Here is a 20829-nt window from a genome sequence, read left to right on the forward strand (position 1 = left end):
ATTAAAATATGCAATTTTTTGCAGACATATTCTGCAAACTTAGGGTTGAACATAAGCCTCTTATAAACTCAAGATAAATCCCTCTTTTAACTGTTGTGCTTCACAGGTATTATCCACAATGTGAGATGGAGGTTTGGTTGTATCACTTCCCAGCATCTGAACTGCTTACGTGCAGTTTTGTGTAGATTTCTGTTTGAAACTCTGTACAACTCTTTCACCTGATGAGCAACTTAAGTCTTAGAATGAGAACACGTATAATCAACATAACACTTGTGAGTATGTCCGAAGCAGCTACCGTTTACACCCATGCTGAAAAGTGTGGAATGGTGTGCTCGCATTTCTTGTCCAGCTGGCGTGTCCTTGAATACAAATGTGTAGTTGTACATAGTGTTAATTGTTTAGTGAATTGTATAATTCCAGTGTTATGTCAACTGTGTTTAAGTTTTTGATGTATTTGAGATCCGTCCAGCTTTCACGATGTGTCACAATGTACTTCAGGCTTGGAGTACATCACTATCAAAATAAACAAAACCAGATATCTTTACTGGTTTGCTTATCTGTTTACGAGTAGCTTGCAACAAAGGCTCCTTGTGCAGGCATGACGGTGCTTATGCATTCAGCCAGCTCCCTGTCTCAGAAAGGGCAAGGGTGCCCCATTCATCTGTGCATTCTTTTGGTACATTGCAGCACTTTGGCATGCCCAGGCACCTCGTGTGTGCAGTTTTGCTGTGCATTTATTTGGCATGGAGCGGAGGGGTAGCCTGGTGATTAATCAAGTGCATGTGGAAGCAGTGTTAAGCAATACTTAATATTGCCATTTGGCCATCAGGGCCTGCTGTGATCTGAGAATGTTTTATTCTTTAAAGTGAGTGAGTTTAGTTTTACACCGCATTCAGCAATATTCCAGCTACATGGCGGCGGTCTGTAAATAATCGAGTCTGGACCAGACAATCCAGAGATCAACAGCATCGACTGGAAACCGATAACAAGTGGCAACCAAGTCAGCGAGCCTGACCACCCGATCCCGGTTGTCGCCTCTTACGACAAGCAGAGTCGCCATTTGTGCCAAGCATAGGTTGCTTCAGGCCTATTCGTTAAAGACTAGTGTTGACATTACTCTGCACAAAGCGCTAAAAGAAAAGATGACCGTGAAAAAAGTAACAAGACTGACAGATAATATACTGAAGTCCACAAAGGCCTGCAAATATTTGAAACTGCCTCCCTCTCTCGCTCGATGGGTACGTCTGAAACCGATTTGTGGTGTCCATGATATGTATTGCTAAAATATTGTAGATGCGGAGTGAAACCTTACTTATGTTTGGTTCAGACTGTTGTATACATGCCATTGCAATATTGCTGGGTGCGGCGTAAAACTAAACTCACTCACACTCACAACATATAAACACCAGCTATGTCCTTTATGTGTGAATATTTATTCAATAAAATACGTCATTCAACCTGATTCTTTCTGGCATGGTTTTAAACATATATTTTAGAAAAATATGATATCCATAATGGGACAAAAATATGACAAATTTCACTTAGCGTTTACAAGATTGTTGCATAGACTTAAAATACACCTGATATTACTGATAAAATGTCCTGATATTACTGATAAAACACACATCCGTTAATCCGGACGGTCGCCTAGTGGTAACAGCGTTCGCTCATCATGCTGAAGATCTGGGTTCTATTCTCCGCGTGGATATTTGTGAAACCCAATTCCGTGGTCCCCCGCCATGATATCGCTGGAGTATTGCTAAAACAAGTCACTCACTGACCAGGACAAGATGGAAGTTTCACAAGACGGACTTCTGTATTTGCACCATATAAAATGCCAGTCAAAAGATATTTAAAAACAATGTTTGGGGCTAAAATGATCTGAAACGCAAGATTTTGTATATAAATATCCACAGAATGTAGACTCATCAGGATAAACAATCATGTAGACTCCTTCAAACTGATAGTTTACCCTGAAGTCCACAGTAGGTGGACCAGTAGGGGACAGATTGTTTTACCAGCATCAGACGCCAGTACTTGTTTTTCCGGCAAATATTGTATGGGACTGTTTTGGACTTTATTTAATTCGACGTCTGATCGCTCGTCAAGATCTGTAGTTAGCACGTCACCAAACTGTCGGGAAACGCATGTAAAATACAATGTAAGTGCAAAAGCATACCCTGTTTCTCTGTCCTGAGAAATGCACTACCCATCAAAAGTTTAGAGGTTAGGTAAAATCGGGTATAACGTCATACTTATATGACGACGTGCATGCGTGTGTATGTGCGGCAGCTTGTACTAGCCAGATAGTCTTACAGAGCTAGATCACTGAGATACCATGCCACAGTGAAGCACGAATATCCAACTCAGACACATTATACTGACTCCAAGACAACAAGTCCTTGTACCTAGTAATGCTTAGTGCCAGACAAGGAACAAGTACCCTATTTTAACGTTTAACGGTCGGAGATAGAATCGCTCTCAGGGCGGAGGCTCTAACCACTACACCAAGGAGGCGGTCACAAAAGTTTACACCCACTATATCTTGTATTTTCCCACTAACATGGGGGACTGGGAGGGTGGACAGGGGTTGGGGGTGGTTGCTGATTTGGACAAAACTGCAAACTTCATGCTGGTGATTTGCACCAGGGTCTTACATCAAACTTCTGTAAAGTGCTGTTACTCATATGCTTACGAATTTCATAGCGCTAGAAACGTGTAGGGGACCGGTGCTCTGCGCCCTTATTTTCGAAACATTCGTAGCCCTAAGAATTCTTAACTGTGATCGTAGCCAATGTGTTAAGAATGGGTTTAAGATGTTCGTAGGGCCACGAACGTTTCGAGAATAGCTAGCCAGGTCTGTATTTTCATTTTGGCGTGTGTACATTTCTGTATTCTGAAACGTAACTGGGGCTCGTTTCACAAAGCCCTCGTAAGAATAAGATCTTGATATAACAGTTCTTGTTATATCTGGAAAAACTCGGGGATGCATGACGAAGCAACCGCTTTGGTACATCGGAGTGGAGTTTTCAGCTTGGTGGCTTTGACTCAAAGAAACATTTCCATTTATAGGGAAATGACAGAAACCAAGTGAATGGATAACGATGCTTTAGCAGGTATAGGGGCTTATTGGGAATCTTCATCTTTACCCCGTACACGGTTAGCTCCCTTGTAGGAAATATGACGTCATAGGGTATGTCCGAAGGCACGAAATAATTGGCTATAGTTTCAATGGTACCAAAGTGTTCGACAAACGGGTACCACTTTCTGAGCATCTTGGTAGTGTTCCCGTAGGTCTCCCATCTGAACAAATCTGCTGTGCTTCCTTTATACTTGGCTTGGAAGTCATTGAGTGTTACATTGAACTGATTCAAATGTCTCCGTGATTCTTTGATCAAAAACGAGTCGGCTGTGATTCCTGTGAAATGTCTGCCAATGTCGATGTCGCCGTCGTATGGAATTATCTCCCCTGTTTTCCAGACCCCCAACAACGTACCATAGTCCAACCAATACGTCATGTTTTGTTTATTAAAAGCCGCAGTGACTTGAGTGAGCATGTACTTCATATTATTGATCTCCTCCCGACTGAGGTAACACCGGTTGTTGTAGTATCCCATTGATCGTGGTAAGACTCTCAAATGTAGGTGAAGGAGTGTGAGTAGACATAACAGTGCAAGGATCTGTCGTGGCCTCGCGCGTAACCATAGAAACAGCCACCGGAGACGGACACATCGACACCTGTGCACAAGACGCCTCTTCTGTTTGACGGTCCTCAGGTACTTCAGGCATTGTCGGTACACCATCCTTACACATGCAATAGAAAAAAATAACAACTGATTAAGGTTAATCCCAGTGTACTGTGACTCCATTTTAATAACTTGAATAATTAAAGCTTCGGTCGAGTTCGGTCGATCGATCGATCGATCGATCGATCGAGAGAGAGAGAGAGAGAGAGAGAGAGAGAGAGAGAGAGAGAGTGAGAGAGAGAGAGAGAGAGAGAGTGAGAGAGAGAGAGAGAGAGGCTACAAAACTCCATCTTCCCTAGCTATTTTGGGTCGGGTGAGGAAATACTTCACACTTAAATAAACATGTAGACCAGACTTTAATACTAACAACAAACAAGACTGCAGTATTCTGATATCAGCTATGTCATTGATTTTCGTTGATAAGCTAGTGTGAGCCAGCAAAGCAATGGCCGTTAACATGAGCAGCAAATGGAGGTCTAATAATAAGACAGAAAGCAACATTCCATCTATATCATGGCCTTATGAGAACAGTGTCGTGTGAACCAGACAAGCTCGTGACTGACAGCATAGACAACACTTAAGAAAAACAGACCACACATCAAGATCAGCCGATCCCTTTTAGTCGGTTACTGGGACTCTGTTCATTAAAGATGAGTGAATAGGTGAGTGAAGACACACTTGAATGAGTAAGTTAGTGAGAGAAGGAGTAAACGAGACTACAATTAATCGCCGTTCAACTTACCTGTACTATCTGGCCATGTAACTTACATTGTGCACTTTTGAAAAATACAGTTATGTGAACCTCTTATCAGCTTATCAGGTTTTGAGTTTGTAGTGAGTTCAGTGAGCGAAGTATTCAGACCAGGTCGTCTCTAAAAGGAACAACTTAAAACGCCATGTCCCGATTACATGATGCTTACAGTTTGCTTCTTACGACTGTGTCGTAGCGTAATGATCACTCTGAGTAACGGGACCCTGAGTTCAATCTCGCATATCGCATAAACAAGGTGATGCGCGCAGAGGTTGCCGGGAACCAGTTTAACGGGACCCTGAGTCCAATCTCGCATACCGCATAAACAAGGTGATGCGCGCGGAGGTTGCCGGGAACCAGTTTAACGGGACCCTGAGTCCAATCTCGCATACCGCATAAACAAGGTGATGCGCGCGGAGGTTGCCGGGAACCAGTTTAGCGGGACACACCTCAAAATTTACAAATTTCATCACAATACCCTATGACGTATTTGTGAAACTTTATTACCAAAACAATGCTCTGTGACGTCAGACAGTTACAAGTGTGATGCCGAGTTTTTTTTCAGGCGCACATTTTCGTAAGGTTTGAAAAGTGAACGTTGTGCGAGAATTGCGCTCGCGTGGTCCTGGATCTGCGTACGGCTATAAAATTACACACAAATGTAGAATGTTTAATTTCCTATCCGTTGGTATAAATATAACTGCGACTACCTCAGGGGTTTGAGAAACTGACGATGCTAAAAGTTGTCCCAAACTTTTGTGTGTGTTGAAAAACAGTAAATTTCTCAGTTTTTATCGTGCACCAATAAAAGCACTCTGCTACGATTTTTTTTAATTTGGTATCTTTACGGAAAGTGTGAGCGAAGAAAATACAGCTTGATATCTGATCGACATAAGTGTATATGAAATGGATGTATGTGCTAATGCATAACGTCATACTCACAAAATCAAAAATGACCTGCAATAAATGTGAAAAATCGATTTTCTTCTCTGACGTCAAACGTCGACAGAGAGGTCATGCACGTATAAAGATAAGGTGGCATAACTACGCTATGGTTTACATTAGGTTAATGTAACTTAGATCACATGGAGAGAATTTGCTGTGGATACGGGCAGTATATTTTCGTTATGTTTTGTTTACAGTGAACCAAACTATTCCAGTACAAAGTTCCCCAATGTGAGAGGATACCTTTTGGTAGTTTCACAATGTGTAAGAAAAGATGCGAATGTACTACATCAAAAAGCAGGCAATAGCGATTTGGATGTCCCTATCCGATACATAATTTAGGTCTTAGATTCCCATATTCTCCTGTTTGTGTAGATGTATTTTGATTAATTTTGCATTATTATTAACGGAGTAACAGCCACATTTTCAAATGCAATGAGATAACTGAAAATAATGCGACATTTTAGTTGACGTCACGGCATGTTTTGTGCATTTAGTGACGTCGGAAAAAGACAACTCTGGTTGCTGATTAGTATATATCTAACCTAATTTCCACTCAATGTGTAAAAGATCTCGGCTTCTGTGTCAGAATTCAACATTTTTTAGCCAAAATATAAAATGAATGGTTTTACCACTGAAATAGTGTCCTGCATATATCATCAATTACACGATTTTACTACATATGTTATTTTGAGCAAAGCACGCACCTGTCAAGCATCAATTTTGCGTAAATGAAAATTTCACAACACCTGAATATACATTGAATATTCATTTAGGAAATAGACGTTTCTTCTTATGATTATGAAAATATTTCACTTCATAAGTATGCAATGAAAGGCACAAGGAGATAGCTTTTTCAGTACAGAAGTATTAGAATATGGACGTAAGAAATGACCTGGTTTATGTATTTTTAACAATTTTCGTATAAATATTGTTTGAGTTAGATATTCTGCCATCAGATATGTTTTAATCGAATTTGAATTTACTTTATTAAGTAAAAAATGATAATGAATCATAAAACGTTTTCTGCAATCTCGCACCTGGTCAATCAATATTCATAATTGTTTTGTCTATAAAAACGACACAAACCAATACAATGAACGAGACAATGCCTTTAAATATGTGTGCCCCTACAATTCATAAAATGTTCAAATCATTTTCATTAATATTGTCAGTTTTACTTATAAGTTGGAATTAAATCGCTATTCATTAACCTGTTCATATGAAACTACAATATTTGTTCCAGCGCATTGAATATTGTACATCACGGGAACTAAAGCACATGTTGCAGTAATGGCTACGTGTGATCTTCCAACACTTGTGTAGAGGCTTAAAATGTGGTATAGTACATTTACTGAGTCAGTTTCATGTAAATATTATTCAAACAATCAAAAGCTTTCAAAGAATAAAAACGTACACCTTACATCCACATATGATATGGTGTTGAACATGGATAAATGTAGATACTGAAATCAGTTTCATTAAAAATTATCTGAACGATACGCAAAATGTACATCACAATACTAAAAGTGCAATGGGAATGGTATGGGCATTGTGTTTACTCTCGTTCAACCGACCTTCACCTCAAAGAAATTGCCTAATTTGCGCAACAATGTTGACGTGTGACATCACTCTACCGATGACTGATTTCTTTCAAAATGGCGGCTTCGCTGACAAGAGTACACAGGATTTTGCGAGGACGTTTTCCTTGATTCGGGGATCTTTTGTACATAAATGTGAAATGTAAGTAATCAGAATTATTCTGACTATCTGTGTATTGTTATATGTTTTTATCGTTTACATTGTAAATGACGGAAGGAGCCAGAAATACCGGTAAGTACCGTTGTCGTTCTGCGTGATTTTGCGTCAATCATGGCGTCACGCTGCACTAAGAGTTTGACAGTTTCTTATGAATTACCAAATTATTTCATTGTATCTATTTTTAATTTGCTATTTCTTGCTACGATACTCTTCCCCTGAAGATACTAAGCGTATTGAGCCATTGTAAGCAATGATTAGACTGCTGGATGATGGAAAATTTCCGAAAATGCTACGCAGTGTAAAACTGGATTTTTTCTTTGTTTACATTTCAAACAAGCGCTGTCTTTCGAGCACAGCGTTCGTTTTCATGCCAATTATCTTTCGCTTCGTTTTATCTAGACAGTTGGTATTGGTGACAATGACCTTTTGTAATTTGATTCTAAGATGTGCGGGGAATTCAATGGTGCATTTGTCGCAGCTGACTATGAAATACACGTGATGTTATAGGCGTCTCAATACCGGCCTTAACGAAACGTGATTTTGTAAATACTAACCAATATGGCGGAAAGCGCACTTCGGCGTTCGTGTAAGTGATTTTTCGAAAACATCCCAACCGATTCTGGGTTCATCGGCGACGTTTCAGAATTATGATTACTGGTTAAATGAAAACTTGATATCAGTGATCATTAATATGCTATTTTTGAAATTCATCACTCCCAGTAATTATCCGATTTTCACATTTCAAAACATACTGCAAATAGCGCTGTGAATCTCGATTTTGTACAGTTTGAAAAATGGCGACATTTACGATGTAACCAATTTTGAAAGGCAATTTTAAGCACTTTAGCTTGGTCTGAGATAATAGTGGATGGTATCAAGAAACAGGGAATGTTCCGCAGAATTCAAAACTGTGAAGTATATATATATGCGTGGTATATTTAGAATGTTATTGGACTTCAAAGTGAGGGATGTAGAGGAAGGACATATGTCCCTGTGGCATCCAGGGGGTTAAGCTCCTCTCGGTGATGTGTCACCTTTATATGCATCGCCATTGAACAGCCCAGCACTGTTATGAGTTTGTGTGTAAACGTAACCGGTTATGACCATTTCAAATACAAAACGCATATTCACTGATTTAAAAGCACCCCATTCGCACCAGCTAGCATGTGATTCAACTAATGCGAATCAGAGCCCCATGCTCATAGCGTATACCTGAATATATCGGCATGGGGGACATCTTGTTCCACATCTTCAGTAAGAACATTGCCGGGATCCCGTCGATTTGCGAGGAGGACCATCAATAAGTACTTGTGTCATTCACGGAAATGGACGAGGAGTTACGAACGATGGAGGACTGGGCGTTGTCTGACATCGATATGCAGACCATTTACAGTGTTGTCGAGAGTTGCTACATTCATAATTATACATGAACAACATGTGGCGCTGAGGCAGCCTAGTGCTTATTTAAAGCGTTCCCCCGTTGAACCTGACCTGTCATACAGACCCAGATCACCTCCATGTAACGCACACCTGTCATCCTGATCTGTACAGACCCAGATCACCTGCATGTGATGCACACCTGTCATCATGCCCCGTAAGACACCTGGATACGTGTTTTCCAACTCTCTGATCCAAAACCGCAGCCCAGTCCCCACGACAAGGGCACACAACGATCTCGTTGGATTCCTGAAACCTTTTTGAAATTCTCGTTTACGTGACACGAGGTCTAGACATTCAGAAGATGTGATTCAAAAGAAAAAAATAACTCTTGGGTTGAGTCCCATCCAGGATTCGAACCTAAACTGTCGCCGTTAGGCTGAAATCCTAGGTGGCTGAGTGGGTTAGCTGGCTGATTCCGCTGGCGATGAGGTGCATGCCTGATTCTGAGAGTGTGGGCTCGAATTCCGGATGCAACTCAGTCGAACATAAGTATTAGGCATGTAATCCCAAATATATTATATGTCATATTTGGACATATGTTATATTTGGAGACTTTCAAAACGTCATTGTGTGTTCGAAAATAGCTGGAACCTAGTTTTGGTCTGCCCAATTGATGCGGCATTCCAAAACATTCATCCTCGTCTGAGATGTGAATACATGTCCCCTGTGACAGTTGATTTCTCGAATATCGAAATGACCTATATGACAGAATGTAGGTCCTTATGCGCCATGACCATCTGTTTAAAGATCTGATGTGCAGTCTATAAAGTATTATTTACTGTGAATTGATACTTACGGTCAAGCAACATGTGGGAATTGCGGACTTCGTAAATACAGGCAGCCCACGTGGTCCCCATCTAGTACCTGTAGCGATATAAACTACATACCTGGCAGCAGTCACACGGGTGACTGGAGATACAAACGGAATCTGACTGTTTTCATCGCCAATAGCTTGTGTACAGTGTAAATTAAGTACACATTCCACTGACTAACACACCTCTCTACAGTTTCCTTTATTTATATCATTTTGTCACTTGTGTCTTGACATAATTATGGGATCAGCAACGATATCAAGAAGTAGCGTCCATGTTTAGCATGCAAACTTGTTACAGCGCTTGTCATACTCAATGACAATGCGTAAAGAGATGACAGGACAATGAGAGCAGCTTAGGCAGATTCCATAACCCGGAAATAGTTTGATGTCACGGAGCATTGCTTTGGTAACAGTTTCACAAATTACGTGATAAGGTATCGTGATATTTGTAAACAACAACAATAGCAACAACAGCAGTCAAATCAGGCCACGGAAACTTCGTAACGTAACGTAGGTACAAACCAAACATTCCTCATAATATTTACGCTGTTGCTTAGACGACAATCGGTCGTGTGTATATTTTTTCATGAGTTTATTTCAGCGCTGTTACTTATCTATATCTAAGACGTGGACGTGCAATGGCAGCCGTGTCACAAAGTACAAATATACCGTGAAGTCCAGCTATATGGCTTCAGGTAATGCGGATGGCGTACAAATATGGATAACCTGTACTGGCTAGCGAACAGCTACCGCAGCATAACCAGTTATCGCCAAGACATCAGTGTCACACGTGTGCAGCTACACGGGATGGAAGCACTGTCCACACGAAATGGGGAGGTGATTCAAAAGAATTATTGAGGCAATAAAGCCTACACTGTGAGTGAAGATCTAAAACAACAATAAGTAAGAAATGACTGCTTATAAAGGCGTGTCTGCTGATGAGTATGTCATATTTCGTGTTGAAACGACCATTTTCCGTAATCTTGTTTCGACGCTCAGGAGGGTGCCCTCGATGGATACGCAATTGCAATAAATACAGATGGTGTCAAGATATTAAAGAAACCCAGATATACTTGCAAAATAATGAAAATGCGAAGTCAACCTTAACTTTACTCATGTGCCACTTGTGTTTCTTTCACTATCGATCGAAGAAATGGAGTTGCTTTGGGGACAGCACTTCCACCCGGTGAATTACGGTCAGATACAATTCCGGTACTTTCCCCGGTAATTGACAGCAACAAGCGAATGAGACATTAGGAATGGCGATACCTGTTACAGTTAGCTGTGAGAAAACATCTGTTTACAATGTCATGATTCCCTTCCGCCGTGTTATATAAAAACATGATCGGAGGCAGAGAACGAGTTAGACACATCCATAAATAGCTAACTAAGTATCATAATTAATTGTCTTTCTTTAAATTAACGTATGGCAGAGTGACTTTGTAAATGCCGCTAGAAGACAGAGATTTCAACAGTGCCCTCGCTATGTAAACATTACCTGCAATTCAACTCCGACTTGTACACACCTGCTTTACAAAGCCGTGCACATCGACCATTGTGCACGTGATGGCTAGAGTCCTTTACCTTGAACTAAGTCCTGTGTCAACACAAGTTGCACAAAGACTGTTTTTCTAGAACATATGAACTTGCCGATATAGCGGCCGTGAAGATGACAGTTCAGATCGTATTTGTTTCGGTAATTTCATTAGTCAGTCATGGATTTTTCTCACTGAGAGCGTGACTGGGGGTAACTAATCAATGCTAATGTTCTATATCAAGGTTATTTCGAAGTTGTGTTGGTAAAGAGAGCCATCGAGCTATATCCGTGGAAAATCGATTCCTTCTTTGCGTGAATGAACAGTTGACGAGATGGAACGTTCACAGGATAAAACAGCTATGTTGTGGACTTATTATGATTTCCAATGACATTGGTTTAATCTGTTTAAGTGAGTTTAGTTTTACGCCGTAATATTCCAGCAATACCACAGCGGGGAACACCAGAGGTGCGGATTGACACATAGTATGTGGGGAATCGAACCCGGGCTCCGGCGTTCCAAGTGAACGTTTCAGCCATAAGATTGTCCCACCACCCCTTTATTTAATGAGTTCAACTGACGCACAGAACTGAGTGAAAATGGCATTGTACATTGTGCCCGCGAAGAAACTGAACCTGAATTTCTAGCGCGTCGAGTAGACACTTTTCTTCGACTATTTCCTCTGGCAATCAGTCGATATGATCTGTATCAGTACATGCGCATATTGGTCCTGACCCGTGAACATCCGGGCTATAACTGGAAGATGTGACTACCGGGAGGTTGGGCGATTCTAGGACAAAACTCCCGGTGGACAATACCCCCCTGGGACAAAAACCCCTAGGATAAAACGACCCCAGGACAATACCCCGTAAGGACAAAACACCCAAACATGTTTTAACTACTGAGCAATTATAAGGGGTAGGGATTAACATGCTTAACTTAGTGTTTCTTTACGGGATTAACTGAATTCAGGATTAACTGAATTCATTGATTAGGATTAACTGACTTCAAGAGTTTTAAAAACTTACTTAATGAACTAATTATTTAGATATGTACACATATTTAAGCACCTCACCTCACTCTCAACTCACTGTCATATTACAACTGGTATAAATATATGCTACATAAACTAAGAAGGCTGTAGCATTCCAGCATGAAAGGTATTGAAGAATAACAAGGTGGTGTCAAGTTAAGCTACGAAGGTTATATGTATTCAAAGAAGAGTAGTGGGAAGATATACATTCGCTGGGAATGTAGCCGTCGTGCAGCCCTGAGCTGTCGTGGGGCTATGAAGACAGTAAGTATATTCAATATAAATATCTACCGTATTGTATCATTATGTATCTTCCGTATTGAATTTAAAATTGCTATATCACAAACATGAATATGAGTTTCCTAACATATATTGTTTTACGGATGGAAGATCCAGTAACAAGTACCACACAATCATCCTGGAGACAAGACAGCAGTAGAGGGTACCAAGTTCAGATCCCATCTGAAGGACCAAGCTCCAGTTGGCCTGGTCTTACCAGGAAAGATTCTTGCCAACGCCCTACAGACAGCACCTACAGAGGTTAGTGCTGAAGTTGGAAGACTAGATACTGTAAAACGCAGCATCCGGCGTCACAAGTAAGCAGCAGCTTTCCGCCAGTACCAAAGTTTCTACATGACCTGCATTTTGAAGATCCATGGACTACAACAGGCGATACCAATCCTGAGCCATTTCTCATCTATGACAGTGCACCCAGCTCCTCGATTAGAGTGACAGTATTTGCTTCTGAAAACTCTCTTAGACACTTAGCAGCTTCGTGCTAGCTGAGTAAATATGTGACTGCTAAACATCTTCATTATTTATTTGACGGGGGGGGGGGGGGTTGTCCTACATGGTAGAGGGTATTGTCCAAGGGTTTTTTGTCCCAAGGGGATATTGTCCACAGGGGTTTTGTCGGGCTGATACATATCCCAATTAAGTAGATCGATGCTGGGAATCACTAGATTGTCTGGTCCAGACTCGATTATTTACAGACCGCCGTCATGTAGCTATAACATTGCTGAATGTGGCGTTAAACAATCTGGGATATCAGATTGCAGAATTCGTCAGAAAAACCCTATTCAAAATAGTGACTTGATGACACTTACATATACAACATCTTTTCGCGAGCTGCTGAAAGTCTGACTGACCTATATGCACTGTGTGGCATTCGGAATACGTCGTGCAGCCCAGGTTATTCTTTCCAAAGTCGCGGGATTCGATAATCATTCGGATTACAAGTTTTCGCGATCTCGCAACCAACCCTGTGATTGGTCCGATGAAATGTCGTTGTACCGTGAGATGTCCCACGGTGTTGCGCCCTGAGATCTGGTTTGAAGTAGATTATAGATGCTTACAAACCCATCAATCATTGTCGATCTTCAAGCGTTTAAGGAACTGTGTGTACTGAAACTATGCAAACTGACTGGATGTGTCACAACAAAACATCTTTCTGCGCACATCTCCAATGTTATGCTACTAGAATTTATGAATAATAATGCACATTTCGTTTGGGGATTAACGTTGCGTTAAATCAGAGTACGCTGGCCCTGTCAATAAGCCGTGCTTACTGACTGAGTGTCACCCGAACGTGTGATTCATTACAGCCTTCAAGGTATGTCTCGAATACAGCCTCGTAACTGCCCCTTTCTCGCTTAGAGAAAAGCGTTTCCCAAACTGATCAGAGGGGTTTACTGCAGATATATAGCAACTGGATGACAGACATACAATGATAGACAGAAGGACAAACAGTTGTCGGCAGGACGACAAACAATGGTAAACAGAGAGACAGACAATAGTTGACAGGGGGACAGACATACAATGGTATACAGGCAGACAGACAGTATAAGACAGGCGGACAGACAGGAAATTGATTTACAGTCAGACAAACAATGCTTGACAGACGGACAGAGAGGCAATGGTAGAAAGGCTGACAGACAATAGTTGACAGGCGGATAGACAGACATTGATTGACGGGGGCAGGCAAAAAATTGCAGACAGGCAGACAGACAATAGTTGACAGGCAGACACACCAACCACGGTAGACAATCAGATATACATACAAAGGTAGACAGGCAGACAGACTTAGACAGGTGGACAGAGTATGTTTGTCAGCTATTTGTCAACAAGAAAACAATAGACGAGAAACAACAGCAAGCGTCTACTAATTGACAGATAATTCAAAGATGTACAGGAAGGGGAAGAAGGTACACCCCACACTTGTAGGAATATATACCTGGAACACACAGATTAAAGAAAGCCATGCATATATACTTACATATATCTTATAGCAGAATCTCAGTAAACGATCTGGGTGTGATGTCAGAGTGAATCCATTACGAGTAATATCAAATCCAGCGTAAACTGCCGACATGGAACATCCTGCAAAACACAACACAATAACAGGTGTATATTGTTCGTTTGCTTCAGTGACTGTTGAATGATTAGGTTAAAGCTCTGTGCCTGTCACGACCAACTGGACTGTATACTCTACAACGCGATCACTTCCCGCAGTTATCCGATACTATAGCCTGTCTTACAGTCCCTGAACCACATTATTTCCCCCATAGTCTAGCCCTCCCTGCAGTGCTATGGCTCTAAATAAAACAAGTCTATATTGCCGTAGGTTAAATCTCTGATCTCCCTGGGGCTCCTTTTCAACTAAAATGGGCTTGTTTGTTGCTATCAAAATCATATAGCCTGAGTCTACCGATACTAATGCCCCGAGTCATGCCCCGAGTCATACATTCATGGAAACGAATAGAGGAAATGCAAGTGTTTCTGTGTGGTGTTCTTTTCTGTGTTTCTTGTCATGCTCATATGTGAAAATCTGGAAATACATAAAGGAACAGTTGTTCTTTCACGTTTCCCCCTTTTCGTTTCCATGAGTTTAATTCATTGGTCACCTGAATACAGATCGATACAGGTATACTGCTAGTCGTTTGGTTTATTTCAATTTGCCTGTATAAGTAAATGAAACACGTAGCAGAGACGCTTGTTCTGTGTGTTATATATATATACGTTGCTTGTGTGACAGGACTCATGGGAATACTGCAGGCTAAGGGTACATCGAGTAAAGTGATACCCGTAACAAACACCACAAGGCCATTGTACAACCATTTCATGACTGTTCTATTTCAGTCACCATCAAACACATACAAGGATATACTTTCCTATGTCACATGCATTAAAATCAGGTCATCCCCATGATCATGTAACAATGATTTCGTCAGTGGTTCAAATATTTCTAGTCGGATTACTCTGACACGAGCGACACAAGGCATTATCTACATAGATAATCAACGATATGAAGTCGTGAACGCTAGGTTAGGAATGTTTTTGCATAGAACTTGTTTATTCCATGGTATTTCACGCCCATGAGTCCCACCAACAATGAATGACATTCACCACTGAAGATCTGGGTTACAATTGGACTTCAACAAACCATGCTTGTCTCAAGAGGCGACTGATAGGATGGGGTGGTCAGGCTCGCTGACTTGGCTGATACATGTCACCGTATCCAAATTTCGCTGATCGGTGTTCTTTCTGGTGTTCACCTGATTTCCTGGTCCAGACTCGAATATTTATATAGCTGGGATATTGCTGAGTGCGGCGTAAAACACCCAATACACCCACCAAACAAAGAAACAAATAACGTATGACATCAGTCATGGCTAACAGTCACTGAACACTTCGATCGTCATCGCTTACAGCCTTGGAAACATCATGATATGGGTTTGTCGTTTGTGTTATGGACATCGAGTCTGCGTATCGGCCACTGCTGAACAGTTGCATTGAGTTACCTTGGCAGAATTTTCGATGAATTGTTTACTACATATATAGATACATGTAGTGTCTTACCTCCAAAACATATATGGCAATGCAATTTTCATGGCCTGTTGTTTGACGAAAACGGAAAGATGTATATGTTTGTCATAAAACCATCAGCTGCCATGGTTACATTCAAGCTCCACACACTGCACTCCGATTCTTTCTGCACGTATTGAACAGCTGGATGGATCGCTTCAGCTCTCAAAGGAGGTGGAACTCCTAAACCCCACCCCACCCCAGCCTGGAAATTCCTGGATCTGACTATGATTGTTTAAACAAAATGAATGAATTAACCATGGCCAAGCATTGTACTTTATTTATAAGGCCTGCATTGCTATATATTTTGTGCAGGCAGCATGAATGACTGCTGTCATCAAAACTGATTTATCGATCTTAAACTATTGAGTTTTTGTGAATGCATCGTGCTGCCATTACCGCTGACAGTATCCGTGGTGAGGGTAATACATGTAGTCATTTACGAAAAGGGCCGAGTGCTGACGAAAGCCTTTTGAGATGGGTCGGGTCCTATAAATAGACATGCACTTCGACAGGTGAATATACATTTCAAGGCACATCAGTGATAATTGGGTTCAGTTCGACTGCCATTCTGGATCGAACACAGATCAAACACTCTGATTTGGACTATGATCAGATTGTACAGGCACATGGCTTAACTTAGAGCAGAGCATTTGCGACGGACTGATTTTTGGTTTTGGTACCTATAATACCATTTAACAGATTTAAATACATATCATGAAACATCGATGAGGCTGGAGCACATCCCATACAAATTACGGTGGGAGAACTGAGACAATGACTTCACCTTGGGCAACATATTTGCTAATCACCACAAGCTATGGAGCACTGAAGTTATACTCCAGAGGATATAAACCTGTCCTATGCATTTAAACTCATCGGCCTTTCCTGGTGCCACTTTGAGACCCCTGCACTGAGCGTGTGACTGTGTTGGTTTTATCCTTCAGATATTATGAAAAAGTAAGTAGAGGATCAAAGTACGCTGTTTGGGTCTCGGTAAACCTTTAAAAAAGTCTAAAAGTGATTTCACTCCTGAACCACATTTTGACACACTTGGCTCTACAGTGTCTACATCTACAACAACACTAACATAGATACATGGCAACATCAGCAACAGCACAACACAAACGAGACAGCGAATGCAACGACCAATATTATGACGCCTCTTAGAACGAGAATGTACAACGCACATTATTAGAAAATGTCAAAGACGACCAAGTAAACTGAGTAGTACTGACATATTTACCTGCAGATGTATCGGCAGGTACGAGATGAATCGCTGGTTGTTGTCGTGTTTCACGATGTTCCTAACTCATGAACACCTTAAGAGATGGACACGGTGTTGTAAACTGCAATGTACACTGTACTGCTCGTTGTGTTTCGTGCCGAACCAGTTAAACAACGCCTCGGTCGAGGGTTGCGTTCACTCAAGTGTGGCGTACTCGCTTCAACCGACCTGCCTGATCGCCACATCGCTTTGTTACCACACAATGTGTTCAGGATTATTCACTGGGTGGCAATGGTATCCAGGGGTAGGTCAATATATGAGCTATTTCAATGCTTGTCAACTCAACATGAATGGTTGAATTAGTTTGCAATTGAGGGCCTTGTCAAAATATTTACAAAGTGTAATTCTGAATTTAATTCTCCATTTTTCATATGGTTCCTGTAACGAATTCTGCTATCGGATATATTAAGATGGGGGTGGGGGGTGGGGGGTGGGGGGCTGTAACAAGGACCCCTTTCGTTTTTGTTTTGTTGTTTAGAGTAGGGGTAGCCAATTTGTTACAGCGTTCGCTCGTCACGCCGAAGACCCGGGTTCGATTTCCCACAAGGATACAATGTGTGAAGCCCATTTCTGGTGTCCCCCGCCACGATATTGCTAGAGTATTTCTAAAAGTGGGGTAAAACTAAAGCCACCCTACTCTAAGGAGTGCGTACGTGAATGTTTACCGGAGTGAACTCTCCTGTCGATAGGATGTGGGTCAGTGTATGCTGCTGCCCTGCTACCCAACGCCTGTCATGCGAGCCGACATATGACGGTAATGTGGATACAACATGTGAGATAGGTATGTTTGCACCACCGTCACCCGGAAGGGTGGATCATGTCAGGACAAAACTCTCCTTGCACATCTATAGTCGACCAAGGTTTAAAACTCGCCAACTCTCTCAGACTGCCCTACATAAAGTCAGTCAATGCGACCAGTGGATGTGGGACAGTGAACACGGAGCCGCACATAACTGTGATGTCACTGCAGGTCCGACCCCCCGGGTACATGATAACACTAGGTTTCTCAATACAACGTTGCCCACTAAAGCGAATCGAGGAGAATTCCGTTATTTATTGTTATGCAATGGCAAAGCTACGGAAGCCTGGAACGGCCAATCCAACATTCGTTCAGCTTTGTACGGAACAATTCCGGATTATATGTTAACTTTCAGACATCTTTTACATCAATATTTCAACAATGTTTTACCAAAACATGTATCTTTAAATTCAATCCAGCTCCTAAACATTCATCCACAGTGACTGTTACCGCGTGAGAACGTTTCAACGGTTCAACAAGATTTTCCAGGTGTATACACCGTGTTTACTCGGCCACTAGTTCATGCCTTACCTCACACAACCTCATGCCACCGCCGTCAGGCTCTTCGTCTTCCTAGTATGGGGCGTTCTATGCGATATCCACTATGTATTGTCCACTTGACAGTGTCTACGTTGAGTTGTTCATTGAATACTCCCTCGGCATGTTGGTGACATGTTATTTCTTTGAGGCGAACAATACCGCCGTCAGTCGGAACAGGATACGCTCCATGAGTAAGGTGTGGTGCACGTATTGATTCAGGTGGATAAGTGACCTTCACCTCTGGCAACAGCAGGTAGCTCGGACTTAATCAGTTATCCTTGGATTAAATTCAGCGCATCCGGTCCAAAGTATTGCTGCGAGGTAGAAAAAGACCGTCCCGATTGATTGATTGATTGATTGATTGAATATGATATTCCATACATCACGTTAACGTAAAAGTGGTAATATATAGACCTTGTAGTCAAGGCAACCACCTTAAGGTACACCGATGTACATTACTGTGCAAGTGCCAGTCGTATAATTAGGCACTTACGAGTTTTCATAAGAACATTCAGAACGCACCAGAACAAGTAAGGCAACCGGAATGTGTTGATTTATCTAGCAACGAGGTATTCCGAACAATAGTTTCGGCCTCTGCGATCGAATGTGTCATTGTGTATCACAAACGGGTTAAATATTTGGGCGCAGGACACTTAACTTAGATCGTGGTATTGTCATAATAATAATGGCTGCTTAATCAGTAATAATGACTATTTATAAAGCGCCTGTTTCCACGCACTTGTGTATGCTCAAGGCACTAACGCATTATTACCCCGGATAACCCCAGCTGCCTGTGAGGTCCTAGAAGGTAAACAGCCATATGATGTATCCGCCCGGGTACCCATTCACTGCTGGATGAACAGATGTAATCTATGAACAAACTCACTTGCTTAGGTAAGAGCATGTGTGTCACGTGCTTCCTGAAAGGGCAGGACTAAAGTCACAGAAATTTTCACGAGTCAAGCTGCCAAACTCGTTCAGCCATCCGTCGACGTCCGCGACCATCGTTGCTTAATTTCAACTGAGAAAACTGAGAAATAATTTCACAAAAGGAAAAATGCATCCCGAAACCGTTAGAAAATGACATCAATTTCCTTGTTTAGAGTTTCTATTATTCTCACGAGTGCTTTAAAGATGGGAGGACAGTGGTGACAGAATTTCCCGAGTGACAAAGAGATAACAATCGTCAGGAAAGACAAAGGGGTGAGTAAAGATATCGTTCCAGTTATGACATATAAGTTCAAGGTCAAATTAAAATGAATAAAATCGATAGTTTGGAACATGTTCAGGTTCGATCATTTTAAAAGGTGCGCTTGTGGTCAGCTGTAAGCGACGGAAACCAATCGGCGTTTCCAATATGGGTCTACCCTGTCTTATGTTATGGTAGCAACAGATACCGACAGAAGCATGACTGTATGTAAGTCAAACGGACTATAGTAAGGCTGAATCAGAAGTGACCTATCTAGCGTCATATGTTTTATACCTCCTCCAACTATCATATGTAATCGCGCTGACTGATTAAACTGACGACAACGGTGTTATCGTGCGGTTCAGTTGCTTTATCACGGTCTTATTGCCAAACTGGCGATAAGGTTGTTATCTTTAACTTACGTCACTCTGTCTTGACAGAATTTTATGATAACGTTTTACAATGATATTGATGACAACAGTACTGGTATGAGTGAGCAAGTTTAGTTTTACGCGCACTCAGCAATATATCAATAGTTTGTAAGTAATCAAGTCTGGACCAGACAATCCAGTGATCAACAGCATGAGCATCGATCTTCACAATTGGCTTCGATGACATCTGTCAACCTGGACAAAGGGTATGACCATCCGGCCCCGCTTCTCGCTCTTATGAAAAGCATGGGTTACGGAGATCAGTTCTAACCCGGATCGTAACCCACAACCCATGATGAATAATTTTATCTTAGCTGACAGCTCACTTCTGGTCTCAGGCGGTGTCATCCTATGTCAGTGTGACCCATGGCGGGTTAAATCACAAAGGTCACTTGGGTAGTACTGTTTCCAGTTTCTAATAACATATGATGTGAAAATATGCTCTTAAAAATTAGGTGAACCTGAACTTTCAATTTGGACAGGAAGTATATGCGGGAGCACACTTTCCAAAAGCAAAAGCAAATCTTATAAACGCACCACCATTTCACTTTATGCCCACCGCTAGACACAACGCATGAGCTGCACGTGCACAACGCTGTAGCCACATACACGTGCATTATATGTCATTCTTGATTTTGATTTTTGTTTTTCAAAACGGTCGGTATATTACAGTAGACCACTAACTTCTAAAAT

General features: G+C 41.6%; 1 protein-coding gene across 5 annotated transcripts; it reads right to left on the minus strand.

Annotated features, from left to right (window-relative positions):
• Positions 1 to 1418: 1418 nt before the first annotated feature.
• On the minus strand, positions 1419 to 18688 carry LOC137268929 (uncharacterized protein RP689-like). Of its 5 annotated transcripts, none has more exons than XM_067803546.1 (3): positions 18508 to 18688; positions 14301 to 14404; positions 1419 to 3804 (listed from the first exon to the last, which is right to left on the minus strand). In XM_067803546.1, coding segments are annotated over exons 2-3 (777 nt in total). In that variant the 5' UTR covers positions 14303 to 14404; positions 18508 to 18688; the 3' UTR covers positions 1419 to 3029. The 5 variants fall into 5 exon arrangements, with proteins under 5 accessions (XP_067659647.1, XP_067659646.1, XP_067659648.1 ...); XM_067803545.1 differs by lacking the exon at positions 18508 to 18688 and adding an exon at positions 17136 to 17256; XM_067803547.1 differs by lacking the exons at positions 14301 to 14404; positions 18508 to 18688 and adding exons at positions 4489 to 4618; positions 10560 to 10623.
• Positions 18689 to 20829: the final 2141 nt, after the last annotated feature.

This window comes from Haliotis asinina, chromosome 16, assembly GCF_037392515.1.
Source record: "Haliotis asinina isolate JCU_RB_2024 chromosome 16, JCU_Hal_asi_v2, whole genome shotgun sequence".
Lineage (NCBI taxonomy): Eukaryota > Metazoa > Mollusca > Gastropoda > Lepetellida > Haliotidae > Haliotis > Haliotis asinina.